The 19,627-nt window shown below is 39.3% G+C and overlaps 1 protein-coding gene across 1 annotated transcript in view; it reads right to left on the reverse strand.

Annotated features, from left to right (window-relative positions):
• The window catches only part of LOC130413935 (anoctamin-1), a 39,187-nt gene that overhangs the window by 13,819 nt on the left and 5,741 nt on the right, over positions 1-19,627 (reverse strand). Inside the window, exons 3-14 of the mRNA XM_056739481.1 lie at positions 17,853-18,182; positions 13,554-13,652; positions 13,317-13,468; positions 12,758-12,812; positions 12,628-12,679; positions 12,469-12,524; positions 12,280-12,321; positions 4,039-4,103; positions 3,827-3,961; positions 2,556-2,716; positions 257-339; positions 141-152 (exon numbers count right to left, since the gene is read on the reverse strand). Of these exons, the coding sequence (XP_056595459.1) occupies positions 141-152; positions 257-339; positions 2,556-2,716; positions 3,827-3,961; positions 4,039-4,103; positions 12,280-12,321; positions 12,469-12,524; positions 12,628-12,679; positions 12,758-12,812; positions 13,317-13,468; positions 13,554-13,652; positions 17,853-18,182 (1,242 nt within the window). The remainder of the gene's footprint in view (positions 1-140; positions 153-256; positions 340-2,555; positions 2,717-3,826; positions 3,962-4,038; positions 4,104-12,279; positions 12,322-12,468; positions 12,525-12,627; positions 12,680-12,757; positions 12,813-13,316; positions 13,469-13,553; positions 13,653-17,852; positions 18,183-19,627) is intronic.

The raw sequence follows: 19,627 nt of genomic DNA on the forward strand, positions 1-19,627 counted from the left end.
ATTTTCTCTGGCCACGGACAGACACGTCAGCAAAGATTGCATTAGTAGTGTGGAGGATGAAAGGTGTGGTGAAAGAGACGGCTGTGAAGGCTGGAGTGAGAGAGGAGAGAGGTTAAAAGAGTTTCAAATGTGTTCCAAACCTTCAGTGCCTCCTATAAACACCAGGGGGAAGAAGAGGACCACAACATTACATGACAGACCAGTGAAATGACCTTCAGTACAAACATCAGCTTTCATGTGTTATATGTGTTCAGACCTCCTCCTCCTCGAAGCCCGTGAGATCCCACTCATAGTTGAGCCGCATCTGCCGTCTCTTCCAGTGCTCCATGAAGAACGCGGCTGAAACACAACACAAAAGAAGACAGAGAGTTCATCTTCTCCTGAGATCAAAGCCCAACGCTGAGTCCCTGTATGACAAAACACAAAAGAAGATGTTTTGAAGAACGTTGATCACCAGACTTCCACTGTATGAACACAGAACCACAAAGATCTTCTTTTGTGCCTACAGGTTTACAACCAGACGTGGAAGAATAAATGATGACAGAAGTTTTATTTTGGGCTGAACTTGGACAGATCTTCATCTTCATGTTGAAAAGGAAATGAAACCTCATTACAGTTGTGATCCACACCTGAGAAACAAGCTGCTAAATGTAGGAGAATCTGATGCAATATTCATATTTTCATTAAAGAGATGATTCACATGTACCTGTTGAAAGCACTTTCATTGGTCTTTCTGTGAAGCGAGAGAATATAACATACTGTAAAGGTTTTAATATTATACACTGACACAGCAGAATAAATGGAGGAGATTGTGACGTGTTTGTAATGAAAAACAAATATAATCCATTATTTGTAAGTCTTGACCTGGGCCTTTTTGCCAGCCAAATATAGATCAAATGTATATGTATAACCTTAACAACGAAAGTGAACTCAATGCAGAGAAATGACAACGCAATGAAAATATTCAAGAGGAAACAATATTCACTGGATATCACTGATACCATTATTTCAACACAAACTCTTCCGGGATAGAACAGAATTGTTATTTTATATTTTGCATACAACGAAATGGGAGTACTGCTGCTGACTGGTGTTAGAAAGACAAACATGTCAATGTCATCACAGACAATAAACAGACTATGACCAATTTACAACATGTACACAAGATTTCATTTGAAATGGGATTAGTACCAGTAGTGATTAAGTGATATTGTGATAGAGTGTACCATATGAAGTCAAGATGAGTCAATCTCTATTGCACAACGATATGCTGTTTTCTGGATTTTGAATCTTGATAATACATTTTTTACATGTTTTGAAAGTGATGTTGCACATAAACCGTGATACTGCACATTGACAAAATGCATTGAAGAGAAGCATAGGTCAAGACTTAAATCAAATAATCAATTATATTTTAGTTGGTTTTATTCCGAACACTTTTTATAAAAAATAATTGAAGAGGTCACAATCTAGTACCATTGTTAAGAGAAAACCCCCCAAATGTCATTGTCTGTTTTGGTGTGAGGAACACAGAAAGCCATGAGGCCGTGAGTAAGGTGGCTTTCACACTCGAGCCCTCTTTAAAAGAACCGAACTCAGACCCCTTTAAGTGGACCAAGAGGTGGACTAAATGAAAAAGATTTGTTGGTTGTCTTTCTGTTAACACTGTCTCTGTCCCTCGGGTCCTTTGTTAGGTCCACCTAAGCAGAATGAGGACTCATACCTCTTTAAGTAACCCTAAAGAGGACCAGGTATGAAAACACCCTAAATATTGACTAAATGTTTCTATTTGGATGAAATCATAAAACATCCAGATTTGTGTTGTTCTTGTGTTCCGCCTTGTTGTTTATGGTCTATTCTTGCTGTGCAGATGTAAGCCTGCGAGACCCACCGCTCGCTCAAACTCACCTGTGCCAGATCACAAGACAAACAACAGACATAGAAAACATTGTCTAGATTTTAACACTTAAATCCAAATGAAAATCTTTCTTGACTAGGTCATAAACTGTCATCATGCAATTTGAATAGTCATTTCTTAGTATGGATTTTTGTTTTCTACTACATCCCTCACATCCTTAAAGAAACAACAAAAACTTCTTTGGAACATGCTAACTGTTGCTTATATGAAAAAGGTCATTTTCCAAATAATTATTATTTCCAAATAATAATAAACTTGTTCTTCTTCTATATGTGCTAAATCAGTTGGAGCGTTGTGAATCCAGAGATGTGTGTTGTTGCTGAGTGTCACATCCCAATGGCAAAACGAAAGAAAATAAACTGAAGCGTTTGCTGTAGAAACTCAGATATAAATCTCAATAAAACATTGTATTTATATCTATAAACGTCTAAAGGTCTGTCTGGGGTCTGTAAATCTGCTGTGTGAACTTCTGCCCTCAAACAATGACTTCCTGTCCAAAATCCCTGTGGAGATGACACTGAACAGAGGAAGACCACAGAAATATGTTTCAATCTGCCTACAGTCACAGAGCCAGCACGCAGCACTGAGAGAAACAGCGTTTCTACAAGAGAAATGAAGAGAGAGGCGGCGATCTCACCCCACAGAGCCATGAAGATGGAGAAGAAGACCGTGGCGGGGTTATCGAACAGATGACTGGCCCGAGCCGTCCCACACGCGGTGCTCAGGTTCCAGTAACTGCACACTCGGTCACACAGCGGACACATGGTGATGTTCCTCCGCGGGTCACAGATTTCCATACTAACAACAGAAACGGAGAGACTTCACACCACTTCAACACTTCACTTAATTAAGCCAGAAACCAAATGCTCTTTAGAAAGAGAGAGAGACAGAGCTCTATTGCTCACTTATTTTCATTTCCACCACATGTTGTTCAGCTGTGTAATAAACATTTACACGAACACAAGAAAGCATACAGATCAGACACTCGACCTGAATTTTGACGTTCCAGAACAACATTGTCTGATCTTACTTGACTCTTAGTTGTTTTGAACCCTGTTTCTCAAGAAAACCCACAGAAAAGTCAATCTTTCTTCACATATCTTGATGGAACCAGATGAAAACCAGTTTTATTCCTTCTGCTCCAAAGTACAAGTGGCGTAGTGTAAAAAGTGTGGAAAGCGTTTGGAAAGGTCATTTTCAGACTGTGTCATAATATCCTGACAGTGAGAAACTCCAGAGGGATTTTCAGACAGATGTTTTGCTTTTGGATGTTCTTTCTCAGAGTATTCACTTCCTCTGTCACACATCCAGAGCTCATACTTTACTGGCCTGCATTATTTTTAGCCCAAAATGTGATGAAGGTTGAAGAAGTGTTATGCAACTGTGTTTAACTTAGACACCAGTTAGTGATCGTCTTTTAAAATAGACTCTCTCAGAGATGTTTAGGGGAAAGCACTCATTCATGGAAATGGCACTGTATTTATTGACTAAATAAATCCTTTAAGTGGATGAAGAACATAACAGACACATCCAAAAATGATTTGTTTTGGGATGCTCAACATCTAAACAGATAATCGGTTATTCTTTAACTCTACTACTCTACTACTATTTACACTTAACAACACATTTGAAACACATTTAGTCTACATGAAAATAAAGTGAATGGTTTTGTTACTGAAATCATCTTTTCTATGCTACATTTACATTTACGCTTTTATCCAAAGCGACCTACATTGCATTATCCTATACGTTTTTGTTTCTAAGTATGTGCAATCCCCTGGGATCCAACCCATGACCTTGGCATTGTTAGCGTCATGCTCTTTCCACTTAACTACAGGAACGCAGTGTAAAAGCTACATGGGGTGTTATACAGTATGTCACAATGTGTTGTCCATTGAATCCACTGACCTTGGAATGTCATCATCAACAGTAACACATCCATAGAGGAAAACGAAGACTCCCACTAAAGAGGCAGGGATCAGCATCTGTGTGTAGATGCCAAGCCAAGCAAAGTATAGACCAATCTTCTCTCCAAAATACTTCCTGTAAGAAAACTACCGATGTCAACCATGATCCTATGAGATTGGAGATTAAAGGAACAAGAGTGATGAGTCATTTACCTGATCAAACCTATGGGCTGGTACTTATAGAACACACTATAACTGGCCCACTCTTCATACAGCAACTGAAATAAATCAACCGTGTGAGAGGGTTAGTTCACAAGTGTATTCTGTTACAGTTACATCAAACTACTACTCCAACAACAGCAGTTGGGAAAGTTTTGTAAATTATATTGAGACTTTGGAAGAAAGACACGTGTCATGATCCGTTTCAGTGTTTCCCCAGTTTATTGTGGACTTTTATTTCTTCCTGTTTCCTGTTAGATTTTGAAGTTCTTTGTAGTTCTTTTTGTTCATTGGCTCTGTGTTAATCATTGCCCCGGCCATTTCTTGTTATCTCGTTTTCCCAGTGTATTTAAGCCCTGCTGTTTCATTTGTTTGTTGTCAGTCGTTGTTGCATGTTGTCTCTGGTCTCCTGTTGTGGATTACCTTGTTTTGTTTTCATTAAATCTTTAAACTGCACAAAGGATCCGCTTTTTGCCTGGTTTCTCCTCCCATTGTTACAACCTGATTTTCTGCCTCCTTTACTGACTTCCCTGCAGTGGACCACAAAAGATTCTGTAACTGAAATCTAATCATGTGCACAGTCTTTTTTACCGGAGCTCTCTTGGGGAGTCCTTCAAGGATCTGTGTGAGGGCTGGTGTTATTTCATATCAAAATAATTTTAGTATTTAAAACACATGTTTTATCGTTATTTAAAATGGTGGTGGGTGAGGAGAGACCCCCCTCATATGATTGAAAAGCTCTTTGGGTGTACAACAATACACAATAAAGCACTATGTAAATGCCTCACTCATTCATTCATCCATTTGTGCTCCCACAAAGCCTGCCTTTGATTTTGTTCAATGAATGTCTTATTATTTAAAACTTGTTTGAATCAGAGCAGTGACACTAAGGGAACTGTAATACCCAACACTCCAAACTGAGGGAAATCCTGCCCAACAACCTGTGTAACAACTGGCACATGCACGGTTGAGAGCAGTCGGGTGTAGACCATTAACCCAGGAGGACCTGAGCGTCTTGAGTTGAATTCACAAATTCAACTATTAAACCATATGAACGTGTACAGAGGACCAGCAGCAAAGACCTCATTACCTCTATGGTTGAGTCTGAGGATACCAACAAGTCCACTTTCCCCTGGCCGTACCTCTGCCTCGTGGACTCCACCATTTGTGTATGGAGGCCTCATTCCCCAGGCCTGGGGGCTTGTCTTGACAGGAGAGCTGCTCCTACATTTGCATGACTCTGAATATACATTGTTTGAATGGAGATCAGGTCTCTGCAGCAGGAACGATGTGATCCTTGAGGAAATGTTACCCTGCCTGAACCTCCACTTTTATTTGATTTAAAAGAGATGCGGCCCTCCCACTGAAAACAAATTGGACAACCGGCAAGAACCGCATCCTAGCCCATGAGATGTATGTTTTAAGATGCCTGCAACAGTCAACCAACTTTCACCACGATTTTTCTCTGAAGGTGTTTACAGTCCTCAGTCACCGGTGGCTCTCACTGCACGACTGAGTGCATAACACACCGCTTGGTATTCGCATAGGTCTCTCAACATGAGACCCACGTTTTGTATCTTTTGTGCGCAAATACTCGCTATTTCAAATGTAGATGCATAGCAAGCGCGTTGAAATAGAGACCGACTCGGACGCGAACCGCATTCGGTGCACCTTTGCTCCTTTGCAGCCACATCGGTGCCACATCGAAATGAAAATATTTCAACTTTCAAGAATGCCGCACCACGATTTTGTGACCACAGGTCATGTTACAGGTCATGTGACAAAAAAACACCACATTTTGTGGAGAAATATAGACAGCGCAGTGAAGATGGAGACACAGATGTTCAGAACATAAATAAATCTAGTAGCAAAGTTATAACAAGTATGTTCAGTGTATATAATCCAAATATCCTTTGTGAAAATCACCTCGTATTGACAGAAAGCGTGGCCCATGGCTGCTTAGCAATGGCAGACGCCAGGAGAGCACAAGCTCGCAAACGCTTTTGATGCAAAGAGAAAGTGGCGCAGAACATAAGAATGTGTTCATCCATTGCCAACAAAACACAGACATTTGACTCACTTTTAGCACTGGGATCGCTACATCTATCAGTTTTAAACCATCTCCAAATCCAGTGTTATATCCACCGCTTATATCACATCCATCACTGAAATGCAGTGAGCCAACAAACACCTCTGAACTTTGTGAAGGCATTGCTCTCTCTGTCAGGTTTACGTGTGCACATGCTACTTCTCCCACTCTCCCTGGTTGACACACGGCGTGCTTTTCTGGGAGAATTGTCCAATAAGGGACTGAGAAAGTTGTTACCAAACTGATTTTTTCATGTTCAAAAAATCTTTTCGAAACCTGCATGATCGCCTGGAGGAGTGTATCGAGCACAGAAATACATCATACATCCAACTCGTTTTTTGACAAGTTGACCATGTCAAGCATGAGAAGACAGCACGTTTAACATTGTAAAGAAGTCAGAATGCATGAAACACTGTTGAACATCCCATTGAAATGCTACAGGTGAGGAAAAGCGGGAATGCAGCAGAATGTTTGCATTACTGGGGTCACACCATTTAACCTGACAACGTCTACTTCAATCTTCCGCTCAATTTCAGTTCTGTTTCTTCTGTACTCTGTGTCTGATATATCAAACCAGCTCCCAGATTATCTCCAGCTCCGCACCAGCCATCCAACCAGCGAACAGAGGGGGGGGGTGAGAGCCGCGACGAAGACGCTAAGCGCCAAATTTAAGATTGTGGTTAAGGCTAGTGAAATCTAAAACGACAGCGGACATGGAGACACGGGATGCTGTTCGCTCTGTTGTAGAGAATATTCCTGCCATTTGCCAACTGAAGCACAAACAAGAAGTGTGTTTGCTTCACATTTTGACTGAAGGTGATGTTGGGGTCCTACTCGGCAGGTTTTGGGAGAAGTTAAATTTAGCAATTATGACTCAATAATTTATGACTTTCACAGTTGGAGTTTGTTCTTGTTTGTCTCTACTGTCAAATATTAGTTGAGATGCAGTAATTGTACCGTGAATGCATCATCTGCAAAAGTCCTTCACAGCCATCTTCACTCCGGTATTTCACTCGATGGTTTTGTTTTCTCCACATTCTTGTGTTAACAGCGGAAGTTCGAACCGTTGCATAACCCACGTCATAACCAAACGTTATGTGATTGGCTTACGGGTACACCAATGATTTTAAACTTCATACAAGCGCCTGCCATCGAGAAAGTAAACGCTTGTCAATTTAGTCCTCCCAGACTCTCTCTGGTTCTACCAGGCTACCCACCATGTGTAATTAATCATGAAACAAAGCCCTCCACCTCAGTCCCGCTGGACTCTTATCCTGGTTCTGAGATCATCTCACTTGTTTTCATGAGACTGAACATTGGCGATCAATAAACTGAGCAGAGGAGGACCCTGGGATGTGATTCTCAGTCTGGAGTGAATATATTTATTTCTCTTTCGCCTTGGAGGAGAATCAAAAAGAAGTTTATTAAAGTGTGCTATAAGTTTTAATTTTTAAACTTAAAATAGAAAAGTAGGCTATAGTTTTATAAACTAAAAAGTGTGCCAATTTAGTCCGAAGCGGTCTTTCATTAGTATACTTAAGTATATATATACTTAAAAATATACTTACATTTCGTCATTTTTACATTGAGTCATTTAGCAGACGCTTTTATCAAAAGCGAATTACAAGTGGGGTAAGCATAAGTACAACAAAAGCATAAGTGCAATCAAAAAAGAAGACTGGTCTCATATAACCTAAAACAGTATACAGAGCTACGTTAGAGTTTATTTTTTATTTTTATAAAGACTAGAGAAGAAATAGATGTCAGAACTGATCAGTCCGGTGTTGATGTGTTTTCAGACGATTCTTAAAGATGGCTACAGCATCTGTAGATCTTGTAGCATTAGGGAGATCATTCCACATAGGTGGAACCTTTCCGGAGAAGGTACGTGAGAGAGATTTTTTACCTTTTTGGGATGGCACCACAACACGTTGTTCGTTTGCAGTGCGTAGGGATCTGGCGGGTAGGCAGGAGCAGAGTCTTGAATTTGATGCAAGCGACTATAAGGAGCCAATGTAGCTTAATGAAGAGCGGAGTGACGTGTGCTCTCTTCGGGTCATTAAAGATAACTCTTGCCACAGCATTCTGGATCATCTATAGTTTAACTTTACTTAAGTATACTTTAAAAAAGATACTTCTGACCACATCAGAGCAGTGGATAAAACATTGCAGAATCATTTGTAATGTGGTTTCTCATGTTTAAATGTGTACTGCTATGAAAATGTAGTCGGAAGCGAAGTGTGTGCAAGATTTGACATTCCCAAAAGATAATGGGACACTTAACCAAGATATCTTGGTACCCAGCAGCATTGTTGCAGAAATTCTGTCTGACAACATCTCAAAGACGCTACACACCATTTGACTAGTAAGTACAAACTTTAACCATATTCTGTGTTCCTCTCACCCAACTGTTAAGAATGTTACTGCTTCCAAATGCATAGAGACTGTGTCTGTCCCCCGAATAATACAACCAAATAATCATTTATGTAAAAGTCAGATAAAAAACCTTATCATGATTAAACCAAAAGACAATATATTTAATGAGCAAAACCAACGCCTAAAGTTTGGGCAACTTAATATTAGATCACTAAATCCAAAGGCAGTTATTGTTAATGAAATGATCACAGACAACAGTTTTGATATACTTTGCCTTACTGAAACATGGCTTAAGCGGAATAATTATTTTGGTCTAAATGAGTCTACTCCTCCAAGCTACGGTTATATTCATGAGCCACGTCCGGTTAGTCGAGGTGGTGGTGTCGCAACAATCTTTAGAAACTTTCTCACCGTAACTCAGAGAACAAATCATACATTTAAATCATTTGAAGTGCTTGTGTTGAACATAACTGTTCCAAATAAAAGTAAAAAACCAGTGCTTTCTCTTACATTGGCTACTTAACGTCGATAAAGTACTGATTGTCAGAGATTATAATATCCACATAGATAGTGCTAATGATCCATTAGTTGTGGCGTTTAAAGAACTACTAGACTCTTGTGGTGTAACACAATACATCAATAGACCTACTCATCGCCTTAATCATACCCTAGACTTGATTATATCTCACGGAGCCGATCTAACCAATGTCAATATTATAGCTCAAAGCGACGATGTTTCCGATCACCATCTTATAACATGTACACTGCTCACTGCAGAAATCAGTTGTATATCTCGTTATCGACAGGGTAGAACAATCACCTCAACTACTAATGATAGTTTCATAAAGAACTTTCCAGATCTGACTCCTCTAATTACATTTCCAACTAATATAGAATCGCTTGACGTCATGACTAGCATGGGCACTATTTTCTCTAACACATTAGAACCGGTCGCACCTATGAAGCCAAAACAGATTAATGAAAAGATCATAGCAGCATGGTACAATAGCACCACTCGCGCCCTAAAAAGAGAAACACGTAAACTGGAGCGAAAATGGAAACAAACCCAATTAGAGGTCTTTAAAATTGCATGGAAAGAGAGTGCAAACTACTACAAAAAGGCACTAAAAGCAGCAAAAGCCGAGCACTTCCGTAACCTCATAGAAAATAACAAAAACAATCCAAGGTTTTCATTTAGTACAATTGCTAAACTAACAAACAAACAGACTCCACCTGACATGGGTATTCCGCCGCACCTTGGTAGCAATGAATTCATGTTTTTTTTACAGAGAAAATCGGAAAAATCCGAGACAACATAGCTAAAACCAAACCTCCAAGTGTGTCTGAAGAATTAGTTTCAACCGTCACCCAAAAAGAAAAGCTAGAGTGTTTTTCTCCTATAAATCAGGAAGATTTAATTAAACTGATTGCAACATCCAAACCGACAACATGCTTATTAGACCCCATTCCGACTACTTTATTAAAAGAGTTACTACCTGCTGTAATTGAGCCCATTTATAACATTATTAACTCGTCAATCAATCTAGGACATGTCCCAGGACCCTTTAAACTAGCTGTAATTTACATTTACATTTGCATTTAGTCATTTGGCAGACGCTTTTATCCAAAGCGACTTACAGTGCACTTATTACAGGGACAATCCCCCTGGAGCAACATGGAGTAAAGTGTCTTGCTCAAGGACACACTGGTGGTGGCTGCTGGGATTTAACCTGCAACCTTTGATTTACCAGTTCAGTGGTTTAACCCACTAGACCACCATCTCCATTAATTAAGCCTCTTATCAAAAAAACAAACTTAGACCCCAATGAACTTGGAAGCTATGGACCGATTTCAAATCTCCCGTACTTGTCTAAAATACTAGAAAAAGTAGTGTCAACTCAACTGTGTACCTTCCTACAAAATAATGACATACACGAAAAGTTTCAGTCTGGCTTTAGACCGCAAATTGAAAGCTGCACTGTTACTCCAACAAATACAGTTAAAGACCTCGGCGTTATATTAGACGGCAACCTGTCATTTAAAAATCACATCTCAAATATCACAAAAACAGCCTTCTTCCACCTTAGAAATGTTGCCAAATTACGAAATATTTTATGTGTTGCTGACGCAGAAAAGCTTATTCATGCATTTGTGACCTCAAGACTTGACTATTGTAATGCTCTACTTAGTGTTTGTCCTGTATCATCGATAAACAAACTACAGTTAGTTCAGAATGCAGCTGCCAGAGTTCTTACTAGGTCAAGAAAATACGATCACATAACCCCAGTTTTATCATCGCTTCACTGGCTACCCATTAAGTATCGCATTGATTTTAAAAATATTTTAATTACTTACAAAGCCCTGAACGGTTTAGCCCCTACTTACTTAACCGAGCTTTTATCACATTACAACCCATCACGCTCGCTGAGATCTCAAAACTTAGGACTTTTGACAGCACCTAGAATAACTAAATCCACTAAAGGGGGTCGAGCTTTCTCATACGTAGCACCTAAACTCTGGAATAGCCTTCCTGATACTATTTGAGGGTCAGACACACTCTCCTAATTTAAATCTAGATTAAAGACACATCTTTTCATCCAAGCTTTCACTTAATGCATAGTTAATGAACAGCAGCTACGCTAATTATTCTCTTTCTGCCTTTGCCTCGGGATGACCATGGTTTCTCTGAGTCTGGTTTCTCCCGAGGTTTTTTTCTCCATTAATCAATCATTGGAGTTTGGGTTCCTTGCCACAGCCGGGCAGTGTTGGCCTGCTCACTGGGAGACTGCATTTATTTATTTATTAGATATTATTTATTAGAATGATCTTGCTTGTTCTATAAACATCATGCACTGTGCTGTGTTTTAACTTTTCTGTTTTTCCTGTTTGCCCCTGTAAAGCTGCTTTGGAACAATGTGAAAAGCGCTATATAAATAAACTTGAATTGAATAGAATCTTTAGAAAGCAAACGCTTCAAATGTTAGTCTAAGAGATACGGAATTACTGTAGCAATAAGTAATTCTGAGACTTGAAACAGACAACGACTGTTAACAAGAAACATCCGACTGTAGTGGTGGGGCCACCAGCAAAGTTTCATCAAAATGGTCACTTCAAATCAATTGAATTTAAATCAAATTAAACAGATTTTTTTATCATTTGGTATAACTTATAAAAGTTTACATTGGTGAAATTATTGTCAAAGAAATAAAAAAGCATGTCTTTACATGACTTATTGAGCATATCATTTTTAAAGGTTTGGCTCTCTACTGATTATTTTCTCTTCCTCTACACCTGTGCATTTATGTGTCCTGCCGGCTCTCTGGGGGACTGCTGACATACATCCAGACAATTGTTCTTTATTTTTCAGTATTTCCCCATACAGCATACTTACAGTGTACTTACCCACCACAATACATATAACTACACTTCACGTCCTTCATATGGGTGAGAGTTGTAAGTTTTACTGTAAGTACAGTACAATTGTCTGAATATATGTCAGCCATCCCCCAGAGAGTATCATTTACAATAAAATTACAATAATTTAACCAATTTAAGCATTAAACATTTATTACTTGGATATTCAAGTTCTTTACAATTTTGCTGATCAGGAAGTGCAAAAGGATTTGACTGAACAAAATGTACTAATTGTCGTTGCACATTTTTGCTTAACCAAAAGAAAACTAGTGAGTGAAGATTTGACATTAAAGAAACTCCATCAGAGAGCTGATGTCCGCAGTTCTACACACCTGCAGGAACATACAGGAACCTACCTTTCTGTCATTCGGCTCTGCGTGTCCCCCGTCAACATCTCCCTGAAAATGAAGACAATAGTGACTCTTGTGTGCGGTATTCAAAACAAGGTCTCACAATAATGTTAGTAATGTAACTGTATCACATCAGTACAGATTAAGAGTTTAAGATTGACAGAACAAGTAAAAGATTGCAGAGAAATCCCTTACATCATGTAACGAATAGGCTGCCGTATAAACTCCGCTCCCCAGAAGACTTGTTATTCCTGGAAATTATTTTATTTAGATTATTTCATGAATAATGTTAAATGAAGTAACATGAGCTGAACAAGCAAACCAATAGATGAAAAAATTCAACTTTAGACTTACCCATACTAAATTTAGCTTTTGTGCACTTAGTTCGTTTCAAAACTTCAAAGACCTATAATAACCAAATAAAACTTTAAAATGACACCATACGACATGAATTAAGCACATTAAAAGAACAAATTATACTTACTAATGAACTTCTGGTTTTACTATCAAAAAATGAATCTCTATCAGACAAATCGAACCTGTTAAGACAAAACAAGTGTGTACAACAAATGCAGGCAAACATCCACTCTTAATATAAACACAGTGAAAACAACACAGCAAAGTAAAAAGAGAAAACTCAAATGTTGTGCAATATAGAATAGAGTTATACTTAAATTATACTTTAAAAAAAAGAAAAAAAAGAAAAAGACTTGAATCAAAACAGTACAGACTGACCTGCTCTTATATTCTGTGCTCAAGAAGCCACTATACATACAGTATATTCCACAAGACAAAAGAAGATAAAGATACCCCTCTGGTTGTGATTTTTATTCAAAACTACTCCTCAAAAACAACCAGGGACTCATTAACATCTATGACAAAACACACAAACTGATCCCAGACCATCATAAAACCCAAGAGGATGTAAAAAGGGTGATTGTGTCGGGCTTCAGGAACGTCTATAAAGTGGATCAGTACACTGTATGAAATGCTATCAAACATTACGATGTGAATGAATGGCTTTTTAAAGTGAAGACACTAACAAATGTTGCTTTTCTCTGGAGAAGGGGTACGAGAGGTGCTTCACGTTGTGTATCCTGTTCTCCTCAACGTTTGGATGAAGAGGATCCGTCAGTTTGCAGATGAAAGTGTTGATCTTCTCCATCACGCCTCTGCTCTGCTTGACCTCATACATCTACAGTAAAAGCACAGTATCACAAATGCTCCAACATGCATTGTGTTTCTCTCAAGTCTTCCACCGGGTGTTCTACAAACGGTACCTTTTTGGTAGGCATCTTCATTTTCATAAACTCCGCCTCTCTACAGAGAACATTCCAAGGAGCGTGAATCTTCACAAAGCCGACACCAGAGGTTTTGGTCTGAAATGAGAATGCACATGTACACTGAACAAATATCCACACACGCTTTCTGTGAACTAGAGAGATATCTCTATCTGTAATTCATGTATGCAGGTTAGAGCACCCAGTGGCCATGCAGTCAAGCTCAAGTCAGCGATGAATAATGAAGATCACCTCCCACAAAAGGTGGTCCATATGTGTACTCGGTACCAGAGCACCTTGAGCCAAATATCAATAACTGACTGAGGACAAGATTCACTCTGAGTGGCTGAAGGCCATGAATGTCATTGAGCTGTGAATCAATGACACCACTGGGTAACTGGCAGATATATGTGCTCGTTCCTATTTTTAAAAGTGGAGACCTGAGTGTGTTCCTCTCACTAGATCACACTTCTTACTAGTCTCAGCCATACACATCCCGCCCATGGACCGTTGGCTAAACGTCTGATGCACAAGGCACACCTTTCTGGAAACACTTCAGCACCATGGTTGAATTTCACAGGATTTCCGGGAGACGTGCGTGTCACGTTCTTTAACGGTCCGTTTGGAAACAACATGAAGCTGTAAGCTGTCGTGTTTACAACGGTTTCAATAAGAATTCATCACCATCCACTAAACGCTCAATTCTTAAAAGGAAGTTAGGATCACGGCATAAATGTATTGTCGTTGTTGCTGTTAACTTTTGACTCGTTTAAGAATGTACACCGGTCTGTTACTGCGGAGACATTTCCACGCCTCTAAACATGACGCAGCACAAAACCAAGCGTGATTGGTTGCCTTACATGTCAGTCATAGGGCCTCTTGGGTGGGCCAAAGAAAGTGGCCAAAGCTTCAAGAACTTCATTATGAAGCTTGTGGCTAAAAATGAGTTTTCTTCATAATGTGTCTGGATAGACCCTGGGCGACAGGATGAGAAGCTCGTACGTCCAGGAGGGACGTGAAGGACAGTCACTGTTTTTCTGCCTCTGGTCAGGATGCCTCACAGGGGATGACCACAGGCAACCTTGGACACCCAGCAGGGATTACTTCTCATCAATGTCCTGGGAACACATTGGATTGAAGAATTGGAAGAATGGAAGTAGGTCGGGAAAAGGATGTGTTTCAATCTCTGTATTGCTACATGTAAAGGTGTCTTCAACTCTCATGGAACACCTAACCATGCAGATCATGTCACTCTTTCTCTGTTGTCTTCTTGTTTGTTTTCATTGACTGAACATGTTTAATTGACATTTGTCGGATGTCAATTAAACTCTTCTTAAAAAGTGACTTCTTAGGGGAGGAATTTCTCTCTATCCGTGAAAACCAGGCTAAAGTCTCAGTTGAGCTATGAGATAAGGTTTGATTTCAAGCACAGAATTCACTATAATTTCAATTTTAACCATGGCCTTACTAAAATCAATAATATAAAGACTATGAGCGAGGCACCAGTGCACTTCAGGCATGACCGAATCCACTCTTGCTAGTTTAATGATGGGAAAAATGGTCGGCCCGTTGAAGATCAGCGTTGTACATGTCATCCAGAGTGGTCTATACATAACTTTTGACATTTTATAATAATTCAGTTATTGCTTAATATTGTGATATGAACATTTATGATACTTCCACAACTTTCAATCACTGTTACTCCACATCTCTGATCTCTTCTTTTATCCAGAGTCATATACATTCCCATCTATCAACCTACACTTACATGATAAACACATCAGAACCGCCTTTCCCTAATCACAGAGTTTCCAAACTTGGTCCTGAAGGGCCACTGTCCTGCTCGTCTTAACAAAGTCTAAACCCATGGTTCATGTGTGTTTGGTTGTGGTTGAAGCTCCAGCTCATTTCAGGACTGGCCTATCAGGCACCAACTCTCAGGGGTCACCATCTTTGTCGCTCATAAAAAGTATTAAGATTAATCACAACGACATAAATATTTTAGGGTGAATGCATTGAACACATGACACACTACTGCATCTGCCCCACCCCTGCCTCATTCCAGACCAATATTTATGACATCAGAGTACCACAAGAGCATCTGGAGAGCACAGAGAGCAGGTGCTTGGATGTCACATGACGGTCTCTACGCAGCACTGCATGAACCCGAACACCTCAAAATCAAAGACAACTCGGGCTATGAATCCTCCTTAAATCTTTGAGTTTTGGAATTTTCGCATATTAGAAGATTGAAAAGAAGTGCCGGTGCTATCAGAAAAGGATCACATGGAGCATGAGCACTACTGAGCACATCTCAGACCTGACTCCAGGATTCCAGGGCAGGGGTACCTATCAGGGGAAGTCTAGAGGCCAGGACCAAAAAAGACCCATCTCAATAGCTGACACCCTGCCATATTCATTGCATATGACGATTACTGGAATCATAAAATATTTAAGAAAGATTTCAAGCAGGGGTACATGTCAAGGTCCAGGTTTATTCATATAGCACCTTAAAACAAAAGGTATGGTTGAATTATTATTATCTGATAGCTTGAAAAAACAACAGGAATTCACAATAACCTGCTACAACACAAACGACTGCCTTTGACAAAAATATACATAGGAAAATAAAACCAGGTTATGAGTAAGCCTGAGAGAAAAGATGATTAAATTGATAATTTAAAATTAGGTCATGTAGTGAAGCTCTAATGGCTTGGGGCATTGTGTTCTAAAGATGTGGAGCACAGACTGAGAAAGACCTGTCTCCAGAGATTTCATGACATTTAGTCGCAACTGGTCTGAAGATCTAAATGATCTGTGAGGTAAATACAAACGTAAAAGTTCTTATATTTAAATGGGGCAAATCCATGTAGAGCTTAAATTAAGACCTAAAAATCTATTCTTTGTTTCACTGGAAGCCAATGGAGAGAGACAGAAATGTCAAAGAACTGCGCTCACACTATCTTTGTTGGAGTATATATTGCATAGTGAAATATTTCAAACACAGACAAATATAATATCAACACAAAAATGCAACAGTCTAAAGCCCCTGTGAACCAGGAGTGGCTTACTTCACTCAGTATTGTGAGTATTTCTCAGTGAATTGATTTCACGTGTCCAAGTAAATGTTTGATTAAGACATGGAGCTGACAGCAGACTGACAGTTGAAGACAGATGTTCTGCCCAAACCATTAAATTAACAGCATTAGAGAATAATATTTTCAGATTTTGATGAAAAATTGTGAGGGCGCATTTAAAAGAAGATCAATAACCCACTCTTCCGTTCAATTAGAATGGTCCGTTCTGATATTTACTTTAAAGTTGCATGTTTTTTATTTGTGCGGTGGGGTGGATCCCAGATCCAATTGAATGCACTTAAAATATAAACCACACAACGCAAAACAAAAGTGAAGAATATGTTTTGTGTGTTTTAAATGAATTATACTTGGGAACAAACACACTTTAAACCCTGATAAGTTGCCATTACTCCAAAAAGGTCCTTGGTTTAAGTTAGCAGAACTTTCAAATTTTATTAATGTTAAATTTCAGTTCTTGATAAGTCTTATCAAGTCTTATCTTATTTATTTTCATGAAATGAAGAAGACATAACTTACTTAAAGTACATATGTATTTTCAGTTTCTTTATTTTACACATTTCTTAGTCTTAAAATGGATAAATCTAATACTTCGATTTGTGCAACCAAAACTAAGCAAGAAGAGACTGATCTCAGAATTGTCATTGATCATGGGTGACAAAACATGAGACAGGTCAAGCACATGCACCAATCTTCTAAATCTAAAAAAACATGTCAAACTCTTCTAAATGTCCCAGATAAGTGAACATTAAACTAACACTAGCAAGTATTTCACTTTGCTGAAGAAGACAAAAATAATCATATTTTAAAATGCACTCTCTTAATGCAGTCTCACAAAGCATGCTGGGAACTGGAAATCCTTTTCAACCAATTATGTTGAATTTACATCGTTAAATTAAGTAAGATGAACAAGGAGCACTTTTTTTAGTTTTAGTTAAAAGTTCAAGTTAATCAAAAATAATCAAAAGTAAAAAATGTGTTTAAGGAACTTCAAATATTAAAGAGAAGAGGCTCTGCGTTCAGCTGAAAACAGCATTTTGTCACGTGAGGCTAATGCTTTGCAACATGACAATGTGTCTTTTGTGGATTTTCCCGCTGAGAGCTTGTGTAAAATCAACTGACCTCAGCCAAAAGAGACACGCATGTAATGCACACAAAAGGCCCTGCGGCGCAGGAATGCACGGATGAAGAAACATACACAAACCTCCTCATCTCGCTCCAGCTCCAGGCCCATCTCCAACAGGTTACTCTCAAACTCCTCACGTCGTAAACACTTGTCATCATCGTGGTGGTCCATGTTGTGTGCGGGAGAGCCCGCTTCAGGGTCATGTTTGGGCAGGGGCGGCCCTCGACCCCGGCGCAGGGTGCGAGTGAAAGCGTTGTCTGTAAGACGTGTGGTGTGGCGTCGCGAGCGGGAGCTGCTGGTCTTCTTGATCTGGTAAGTGAGGATGTAGTCCACCCGTCTCTTGCCGTCCTGGAAGTACAAACCACGCCGACATTGTGTGTTCTCCTCTGGAGTGAGAGCTTTCAGGAGCTGAGGGGAGAGGGGAGGGCACAACATGAACCGATGCTGTGTGTGTGTGTGTGTGTGTGTGTGTTTGTTTGTCACCAGTGAGACCGGTGCACACTGAGAAGTCAACATCTGAACTCAGCAGTCACCATGTGCTGTACACATACTCACTTATATGTCCTTTATCACATGTAGTGCGCTACAGAGATGTGAGAGACATACGAGAGCTGTGATGACCACACTAAACATACACTAACATGTGTTAAGTCCACAGATACCACAGCCATTCACCAACACACACACTTTTATAGTTATTAACTCGCTGAACTAAATGACATCAATATTTCATAACTTTCTGAATGTTTTTACCTCATGAAACCAATATTCATACTGAACATCAAATTGGTGGTGTTTCTAAATGTTTTATAGATGCTTTCAAAGCGACAACATTAACACATATTACTTCCGCGAAACATAGATTATTCCTGACAACAAGCAAAAGAAATAACAAGTAAATGACATTTAAACTACTGTATGTCTAGCCAACAAATCAACAAATTGTTCATTTAATCAAATGAGTATACAAAAAATACATCATATTTATATTATATGACATAAATGAATATGAATATAAATGAAACAAAACATAAATAGTTATATTACTAGCCAGACAGATTAACAAACACAGACTGGGTCAGCTCGTGCATCCGCTGAAAGAACACAACACACATTTGTCTGTCCTCTTTTGATGGACAGGATATATCCACCCTCATCATCGGCTCTTTTTAAAATATCATCTCATAGTGTGGAAAATGGCTGAAGTTCATATTCAATGATTTTTGTTCATTTGTTGATGATATAAGAAGAGCTGCAGGGCGTTCAGATCACATGCTCTTATGTTGACCAGTTTATAGCTGGACTGATATAGGCTTGCTCTTCAAACTCTTCACGAATGTCAATGCACATAAGATCATGGCATGTATAACATACACAGATCCTTCTGTCAATCATCTCCATGTGTACTATTGCACAATGTTCACTCCTCTATGAAGACATCAGCTCACTCTCTATGAATCTCTCATTCCACATGCTGGTTCTGTACAGACATACACAACATGAAACCTGTGTGGGAATTTCTCTTTCTATCGTCATGTTTAAAGCAGCTGATCAGATATGTGCATGACTCCATAATAGAACAGACGCACGCACACAGCGCACTGTACATACAGTATATACACAGTGTATGTATATTGACATTTGGATCTATTGACTGAACCCTGCCATTTGCACAAAGAGATGATGGCATGTGGAGATATGAGGTAAAATATGATTTTGAAGTCTTTATTTAGGAGGTCAGCTTTATTTTGTAGTGCAACTGATCCAGCAACTGCAGAGAACACGCATGTGCGTGTGTTATGAGGTGTAACATTTCCTATGGCGTCCATCTTCATCTTACAGCAACATGCGCT

This window comes from Triplophysa dalaica, chromosome 24 (assembly GCF_015846415.1).
Source record: "Triplophysa dalaica isolate WHDGS20190420 chromosome 24, ASM1584641v1, whole genome shotgun sequence".
Lineage (NCBI taxonomy): Eukaryota > Metazoa > Chordata > Actinopteri > Cypriniformes > Nemacheilidae > Triplophysa > Triplophysa dalaica.